Below are 10,168 nucleotides of genomic sequence, written 5' to 3'. Positions count from 1 at the left end.
TGATAAAAAAATATAATTAATTAAAATTATGAATTAAAAAAAATAAAAATATATTAATCTCTATTTAAACAAATATTTTCATATAAACAATAACATTTAAATCTCGCTCATATCTTTAAGAGGCTATCAAAATGACTCATTATTCGCAAACCGCTCTTATTCGACTCGTTAAGCAAACGAGCCGAACACGAAAAAGATTTTTTAGGTGATATATAAATGAGTCGAATATGAATAGTGGTTTTTTTAAATGAGTCCAGCACGAGCCAGCCCTGAACTGGCTCAAGTTTGGCTCGTTTAGGCCTCCATTTGAAATCACAAAGTTGACATATAGGAGAATAAAGATTTGATTTTTAGGGTTGTTGCTAACCTTTGATGACTTAAACTGACTGGAGAGGGAGGAGAAATTGGTTTGGAGTCTGTACTCATGTATAACCCAATTGGTCTTCTCTCCTTTAGGAGCTCTCCCTGTGTAGAACACCAGCGTCTTCTTCATCCCAATCAAAACTTCTGTTTTCCGCCTGTAAATCTCCTTATCTTTTCCGGTCGCCTTCCAGTAACCCGATTCCGTCGCCCGGTTCGTCCTCGTCCCCGTCGGATACTTCCTATCTCTTTGACAGTAGAAGTACCACTCCTTCTCCCCCATCTTAGCTTTGCCTGCATGCAAAAAGATTAAGAGGTTGAGATTTTTCTGAATTAAATAAATTCAGAACTCTGTCTTGGCAACAAAGTTATTAAATTCTGTAAATTCAAGGGAACTGTCTGGCAATTTTCATAAGAATTTAAGTCGTTGTGGTTGTTGGAGATAGTCGGAAGCTCGCGAATTTAAATTCGTTGCCAGACTGCCCCGAAGGAGATGAAGCAGGGGCGCGTACCAGGGAGTTCCCAAGGCTCGCATTTGTTCAAGTCGACGACACCCATGGCTCGTGCGACGAAGCCATGGTTGAGAATCTTGGGGGTGAGGTAGTGGACGATGATCTCTTCGTCGGTGGGGTGGAACCTAAATCCCGGAGGGAGATGAAAGTTGGCGTCTTCCATGATCACGACCATGGAAGAAGCTTCAATGCCGACAGAAATGGAGAGGAAGAAGAAGAAGAAGAAGAAGATGATGATGATGATGAGAGCTGAGAAAGAAGAATGAGGGAGTTAAATAGCTTATTCTTGCCATGGAAGGCACTTGTTGATGAAGCCTTGGCCTCTTCTTTCTCAATTTTCTACATTGCTTGATTGTTACTGCAAAGAGTTTTTAATGCCAGAGTTGAATTGTTTATGCTTATAAGAAATTCTATTTATGATAATTAATTATATCCTTACATTTTTTTTAGGGGCATTTACATTTATACCATCCAATGTTTATGTATTTACATATTAGTGATGAGGAGGTATATACGTAAAATTGAAGTCCACATGAAAAACTACATCAAGACTCCAATCATAATGCGCAATGTGTACGGTCCGGCCCAGTCATGCATTAAACTATTTAGCTTTTTGTATTTAGTGGGACCGGACCATACACGTGACGTATTCTGAGTGGAGTATATAATATTTTTTCTTAGATATATAAAAGAACAAATAAGTAAGAATTGAGGGGTATTTTTGTAAATCTTACATAAATGAAGCGCTTTTGGTGAGAAAGTGTCTGCTGAAGAGGCGCTTTCACAAGCCGTGGACCTTGGAAGAATGATTTTGGGTGGAATTTGTAAAATGAATTAAATGATTTTTAATTGTCAATTAAAAAAAAAGACTTTTTTATTCTTGTTTGGAAATAATATGTTTATTTTTTTATACCATTAATTATTAATGGTGGTATTATCATAAATTTTTAATGTTTGAGGGTAGTTATATAAATAGAAGATAAAATTTGTGCAAATACTTGATTTTGATTTTCATAATCACTAAAATAAATAAATATATAAAAAAAATGAATAATTAGTTTAAAAAAGGAAAATGTACAATCCCTTGACGTATCTGCGGATCGAAAGGCTCAGAGCGGAGCACACAAAGATACCTAAAGATCTTATGCAGATTAAGGGGTAGATTGATTAGCATAGGGGATAACCGAATCGTAGCTCAGATACAGATCAAGCAATCGATCAAAGAACTGTCAACTCGAAAGACGACTAAACTATGGGCCTGTTTGGGGCAGCTTATTTGGTGCGGTGGCGTTTTGAAAACGCACCTGACCTGTTTGGGTAAACTGCGTCTTGGGAGCTTATGCGTTTTCAAAACGCAGAAAATGACGTTTTCACATCACACTTATCTAGGTGCGGTGACAGCTTATTGACAACAATCTGACTTTTTAAAGAAAAAATAAAAAATTTGTAATAATCACCGCACCAAACTTATCAGCAGATTATTCAATAAGCTACAGGTGCCCCAAATAGACCCTAAATGTTGACTGACCCGAAGACCACTCAAATATAGGCCGACCGACAAGAGGACGATCTGTCAGACTTCCAACGACCATGAAAAAAGAGTAAGGACAGTAATTGTCATTTTGCATCACTCTTTCTCTCTTTTTACGCTCTATCTTTGGGTGTGAAACATAATATGAATAAAGATACTAAAAAGTTTATAAAAAATGCAAATTTAATGCATCATATAATAATCATAATTAAAACAAGAAAAGAAAATTAATGATTCCCAAAATCGTCAAATCCCACTTAGTTCGGACATAATTATTGTTCGATGATGACGTGGAAGGTGATTAAGAAGCCGTTGATTATGAGATTAATTAAGGAGCATTTACATACATACCGCACACTTTCTATCTATTTACATAACTACCATATAAAATACACCTTTTCATAGGTAATGTGAAATAGGGGCGTAAACGAACCGAAAAAGAACGAACAGAGCTTGTGTTCGTGTTCGGTTCATTTGAAATTTAGTTTGTTTGAAATAAGCTCTGTTCGAAATTGTTCGTTAAGTTACTGTTCGTGTTTGTTTCTTAACGAACGAGTTGTTCGCGAACGACGAGCCAGCTTGCCATCCCTAGTATTAATATATATATAAATAATATATTATATTAATTATATAACTTATATTATATAAATATATAATATGTATATTAGTATATTCCAAATATAGTATATTAATATACATATTATTATTAATTTATTATATATTATAATTTATAAAATTTATTTTTTAAAAAATATCATAATTTTTTATATATAATTATTTTAAATTATTTTATATTTCAAATAATAACGATTCGAACATAAACGAACACATCACTATTCGTGTTTAGTTCGTTTAACTAACCGAACGAAAAAATTTATCTCGTCGCTCTTTTACTTATCAAATGAATCAAGCACGAACTATTCGCGAATAACGAGCTTTTTTGACAGCCGTAATGCGAAACATATCTAAAAAGTTAAATTTTAAGGGCTGGATATGTAAATGCATTAGAATTAATGGGTATCAATGTAAATCTTCAATTGATCGAATATGACTATTTAAAGAGTGGTGTGAACGACTGACTGGTGGGGTCAGATATGAGGGGAGCCACTGATACGTGTCGGCCGGTGCGTAACGCCGAAAAACGGGGATTACGACTGAGATGCCGCTACGCGTCGGCTTAATCTGTGCCACCCGAGCCTTAACGTGTTCCCCTAAACCTCTACAGTCGTATACGATTACCGCATACTTTTTTTTGTAAAATTTTTATTTATGGGGTAATATTGATCTGCAATATTTATATAGTATAAATTTCAGTATTTATTAAATTATCATCCAATTGGTGGCAATTGCTTCTCTTTTTAAAACTATGACCAAAATTTATAATAATGGAAAAAGAAATTTATATTTCTTGATATCTAATTGTATAAATAAGACTGATAATTATACAACAAGCCGAATATTAGAATAGGAAAGCGAAGTAAATAAAGGACTGTTTAGGGCAGCTTATGTGTTTCAGAATAAGTAGCTTATCTTGAAACGCGGTCTGCAGGGTCGACTCACGATCTGCGTTTAGTGTAAAAAACTCAAACGTGACAAACTGTGTTTTCAAAAACGCGCAAACCAAACAGTTAGACTGTGTTTTTGAAAACGTCGCCGCACTTATAAGCTGCCCCAAACGGGCCCTAAGAGCTAGAAATATGTCTATTTATATCCTAAACTTCTTTTTATAGAATCAAGGCTATTAACATGATATTAAGGTTATTAATGTCATTGATTACTTTCTTGTAATCACGTTAACACGTTTATTGCATTGTTAATAATTTGATTGCATTAAAAACCCTTATTCTTCATTTTTATCATATTATTTCTAAATGGACAATTTATCATGTAACACCAAAAGTTTTCATTATTTTTAATAAACTACTAAAAACTCCACTATGGGGTGTAAACGAACTGAGCACGAATGCACAGAGCTTGTGTTTGTGTTCGGTTCGCTCGAAATTTAGTTTGTTTGAAATAAGCTCGTGTTCAAAATTGTTCGTGAAGTCACTGTTCGTGGTCGTTTCTTAACGAACGAGCCGAACACAAGTTGTTCGCGAACGACGAGCCAGTTTGACATCCCTAATATTAATATATATATATAAATAATATATTATATAACTTATATTATATAAATATATAATATCTATATTAGTGTACTACTAATATAGTATATTAATATATTATTATTATTATTAATTTATTATATATTATAATTTATAAATTTTAATTTTTTAAAATATCATAAATTAAATATATATAATTAATTTAAATTATTTAATATTTCGAACAATAACGATTCGAACACGAACGAACGCATCACTGTTCGTGTTTGGTTCGTTTAACTAACCGAACGAAAAAAAATTTGTTCACGTTCGTCTCGTTTACTTATCGAACGAATCGAACACAAACTCATTGACGAACTGAACACGAACCATTCGCAAACAACGAACTTTTTTGACAACCCTAAACTCCACCACGCAAAATGCGAAGAAAACATCTTAAATCATTTTATTGCATGTTGCAATGAAATAGAGGGAGATTGCCCTCTATGATTTGTTAGAGAATTAGCACGAATGATTCAAGGCTCTATTTGTCATTACTCAATAAAGTGAATAAGTTGGTTAAGAAGATCGCTTGATTCTTAATGAAGTTGATTATCATTGCACTTAAGATTCTGTTACAAGTCGGTTCTAGCTTTATTACCCAATCCAACATGCTCCCCTAAATCATACAAACATATATGATTATTGCATACTTTATTATCATGCCATCTAATGTAACAAAACTCCTCCCCATATATTCACATTATAAAATAAATTTAAATATTGAGTCTCAAAAAATTGGCATATTATCAAGCCTTAATTGAACTTCTTAAAGAGTTTGTTTATAAGCTTTAAATGATTTAGAGTCTGGTTGGGGCAGCTGCAGCTTATTGAATAATCTGCTGATAAGCTAGGTGCGGTGGCTATTACAATTTTTTATTTTTTTTTGGAAAAATCAAACCGCTGCAAAAAAGCTGTCATTCACCTAGATAGGTGCGGTGTGAAAATGTTGTTTTCAGTATTTTCAAAACGCATAAGCTGCCAAAACGCAGCTTACTCAAACAGGCCATGTGCGTTTTCAAAATGTCATCGCACCAAATAAGCTACCTTACTCATGATCTATAATTTAACTAAGTTACGAATAAAGATTAACTTCATTGGAAATTTCTAAATAATAAAAATAAAAGGGAAATTAACATGCATAACCCTCAATTCTTAATTATTTACATATATATTAATCAAAATTTGATATATATACACCTGCAACACTTTAGTATCATAAACCTACGCATTGAAAAATGTATTTCATTAAAAAAAAAAGGCAATAATGATATTATTTTTATGTGATGGTAATAGATTTGAATAATATACATGTAAATATGAATACTTATGCGGTAGATTGGAAAATATACTAGAATTTTGTGATATGCATCTAAGAAACTCACATTGGCATGTTTATGGGGAGAACATATTCCACCTGGACACCGCACTTCCGGACAGCCAACCACCAGCCAACAAGTAGCCATACACCCCCAGACTAAGGGTCTGTTTGGGGCAGATTGTGTGTTTCAGGATAAGCTGCTTATCCTGAAACGTGGCCTGCGGGCCGAATGCAAGGATCGACCCGCGGCCTGCAATTAGTGTAAAAACTCAAAAGCAATTTGGGATAAGCTGGTGAAACGCGCGAACCAAACAGTACGGCGGCGTTTTGAAAACGCTACCCGCACTTATAAGCTGCCCCAAACAGACCCTAAAACATTCACATTAAAATAAAGGTACTGAATGCACTAATTTTAAAGTAAATCCAACAACAATGGACTTAATTATGATCAAAACATTAATTTTTTTAAAAAAATAATTATTATTACTTAATGATTGGAGAGTTTAATATCACCTATCAACAAAAATAGAGATAGAAAGAGAAAGTCGTGCAAGTGGACGAAAAGGCTTGGGAGTGTTGAGTGTTGACTTCTTTCATCTGATGTCGAGCGCTGATGTCAGCTTACAATTCCCCCACGGCCCTCCCGAGGAAAAAATAAAATGGGATATTTACATATATGCCATTGAACTCCTATGTATTTACATATCTAACATCTTGACCTTAGTTTTTACATCAATAACCCCCAAATCCTTCCTATCACTTACAAAAATATTATTATTTTAACATTTGAAAAGTGGAATAGAAATTCCCATGCATAAAAACTTAGAGATTAGATATGTAAATGCATAAAAATTGAGGGGTATATATGTAAGTCTTTCAAATAAAATATGTCTTATACTCTTTTGGTCATAATTAAGAATACTAATTATATAAGAGTGAATATGATATGGACAATTGTTATATATATTATTTTTTTCATATACAATGAAAACAAGGAATAAAATTTGATGAAGTTATGCTAGTATTCAAGCTTTAATAGGGATGTTATTTGATATTCTAGATATTTCATGTAAGTGGGCTAAGGGCTCAGTTGCTCTTAGACTGTGCTAACTGGGCTACCGAAGCGTTGGCTTAACCGGGTTAGTCTGGTCGGTTAGGTTGGATCATTGCTACTGGTTGGCTTGTCTTGACTGGCTTAGAGTCTGCTAGATTGAATTGGTCGGCTGAGCTTTGCTGATCGGTTAGTTATTATGGTCGTAGACCCACAATCCCTAGGGAGAAACTCATGTCAACAGAGTGATGCTTGGCAATCAAACATTGAGCGAATCACGATAATTCGATATGTAGCTACCCTTTGACAAAGAGACCCCAAGAGATGGCTAATTAGATTTGTCTTATTAACTCTTGATACTATTTGTTGGACTGCTAGATGTTCCTGATATAACTGCAAGACTCGAGGGATCAAGTCCTTTCTTGTATCAATGACATTGTAGCGATAGGTTCAGATTACATCCTTCGCCTCATTTTTGATTGAGCCTTTGAGTTCAGACCACTTTGTTGCCTTGGTATACCTTATCATTGATGCATCCAATAGAATAATTGGACCTCTCGGTCTTTTGTCAGTGGGTTGTCCTTTGATGTACCTTCTTCCTTCCAGACCATCAGATCTCCTAGAGATCAGTGCCGACACATTTTCTGCGTACAAAATTAAAATTTTACGATGAAGATGTTATTAATATTTGTGTTAAGAAGTGCGACATCTCCCTAAATATAGATTTTTATTTGTTATGCTACTTGTGTTGGATCGATCATCAATGAAGTAGTTGTCCTCGCTTCAATAAAATAGGACGTAAGAGGAAGAAAATCACGAACAAGATTTAAATGTAATTATCTAATGACTATGAATGATTGATGTTTGATGTTCATCATCTATCAATGCCTCATGCCACCTTCTTCATCCTTAATCAAACTTTGTAGTTTTTCTCTTATGATGTTTGCCCGCATGTAAATTTTCAAAAATGCAACGATGCTAATTTAATATCGCCCTCTTCATCATAAGAAGCTACAAAATCTATTGAAATATCGAGTTTTAGTAGAATCAATGATCTTAGGGTACGTGTTTAGTAGCGTAACATAAGTGAATCTCATCGAGTCATATAATTTTTTTTGCGTGTTGTTGCGCTTGCTAATTATTTGCACTAATTATTCTCATCTTCACACGTTTTGTATGTCATTAGTATTATCATCCTAACTATAACTACCTAATTAATTATCATTAATTTAATAACTCTAATTAATTGTTAACTAAACCCCTTATATTTTATCAGGTGAGAGCAATACCACGTCATAAGATAATGCCCCTATCAAGCACCTACTTATTTGAAAAATGTTAAATAGAATAATAAATGATAATGTACAATATTGCAATATAGATGACTTATAATTTCATTGTCATGCTAACAATTTATGTATGATCACCATGATTATACTAACAATTATAAAGTCTTCGTATCATGTCTGTTTGGGGCAACTGCTTAAAAAGCAGCAGTGAAACCACTAAAAAATAATCTGATGCTCAAAAATCTGCGGTGTTGTTGTTACAATTTTTTTTTTAAAATTCAGACTGCAGCTAGAAAATTGTCATTGCACCTGCCAGGAGTGATGACAAAATTTGAGATTTCAGCGGCAGCTTTTTGAAAAAGCTGCCAAAATGCAGTATGCCCAAATAGATAAAACTACAGTGCTGAGCGGCACGACCACTTAGGGCTGTCAAAACGACTCGTTGTTCGCGAATAGCTCGTGTTCAACTCGTTAAGAAGCTCGTGTTCGGCTCGTTAATTTTATTCGATAAGTCAACGAGCCGAACACGAACTAAGATGTGTTCGTTCGTGTTTGGCTCGTTTTGGCTCGAAATACTACTTGTTTTTGATGTGATATTAATAATTTGAGTGTTATATGTGTAGATACATAAGACATGGGTCCTATTAATGTAAATGCACCCAAAAAAATAAAATAAAATATATAAAATAATTAAAAAAATTTTAAATATGTGACCAAATTAGAGTTATTACCGGCACGAAAATAATCGTTGCATCCACACCTCAAACGTGGCATGCATTGCAGAAGAGAATGCTGTTAGTCAACGGTTCCAAATTAGTTTGATATATATTTTTTAATTTATCTTTCTAAATGTAATAAAATTCAATTTTAATTCTTATAAAAAAAACATTTAGTAAAATGCACCAACTAGATCCAAATTGTAGCTCGTGTTCGGCTTATTCGCTAAATAAATGTGTTGAACACGAACAATTTTCTTACGCTCGATCTATAAACGAGCCGAACACGAACAGTTCTTTGTTTGCTCATGTTGGGCTCATTGTAGTTTGAAAAAAAACATCATATAATTATTTATATAAACGAGCCGAACACGAACAATCCTAATTATATATATTTATATCTAAGTTTAAATCGTAATTGCTTGTGAGGTAATGTGGTTATGTGCTTTATTTTGCATAGATTTGATCCAAGTTTGAAACCAACACTTTACATTTATTTTTTATAACTAATTTTGACGAGTCTATTTCGAGCTGAACACGAACAATAATATTTAAATCGAGCTAAACACGAATACACTGTTCGCGAGTCAATTTTGAACACGAGTAATTTTGAACAAGCTGAACACAAGTCAAGCCTGAGCTTCGTTAAGCTCGGCTCGTTTATAGCCCTACATATAGAGCTGCAAATGTACTGAACCTTCGACCATCTATTCATGGCTCGACTGAATCAAAGTTTTTCATGGTTGTTCAATAAATTAATCGAATGAGCTTGAACATTTTTTTATGGGCGTACAAGTTTGAACAACTTATCGTTCAATTCATAATGTCCTTGAACAATATAATTCAAGCTCGCGAGCAAGTTCGATCATTGCTCAATTACGACTCCATTACAACTCGTTCATAAACAATAATTGTTTAGATGTTTATTTTTAAGTTTAACAAATATTATTTGATATGGCTTGTTTATGTCTCTCAACAAACCGCTCAAATAAAGCTTACGACTTGCTTATTTGGTTACACGAGCTGTCCTTTAATAAGTTCGACACGAATATATGAAACGAGCTCGAATCAAGCTCAAGCTGAGCTGAGCTCGAACGAGTAACCCGAAACGGTCCCAAGCTTAAATATATTCTTAAAAGCTCGAACCGAGCTTGCACAATGTCACATCCCAAAAGAGCCCTTCAGAGAGGTGGGTAGCCATGACTTAAATATTATTTTTCGGCCCTACACCTAGTTGATGTAGG

General features: G+C 34.1%; 1 protein-coding gene across 1 annotated transcript in view; it reads right to left on the bottom strand.

Annotated features, from left to right (window-relative positions):
- Window positions 1-1,083, bottom strand: part of LOC110037412 (NAC domain-containing protein 100-like) — a 2,111-nt gene extending 1,028 nt beyond the window's left edge. The window contains exons 1-2 of the mRNA XM_020742059.1: window positions 873-1,083; window positions 368-654 (exon numbers count right to left, since the gene is read on the bottom strand). Of these exons, the coding sequence (XP_020597718.1) occupies window positions 368-654; window positions 873-1,047 (462 nt within the window). The 5' untranslated portion in view covers window positions 1,048-1,083. The remainder of the gene's footprint in view (window positions 1-367; window positions 655-872) is intronic.
- Window positions 1,084-10,168: the final 9,085 nt, after the last annotated feature.

This window comes from Phalaenopsis equestris, unplaced genomic scaffold, assembly GCF_001263595.1.
Source record: "Phalaenopsis equestris unplaced genomic scaffold, ASM126359v1 Scaffold219149, whole genome shotgun sequence".
Lineage (NCBI taxonomy): Eukaryota > Viridiplantae > Streptophyta > Magnoliopsida > Asparagales > Orchidaceae > Phalaenopsis > Phalaenopsis equestris.
The sequence above is the reverse complement of the archived record's forward strand: the minus strand, read 5'-3'. Positions and strand labels throughout refer to the sequence as shown.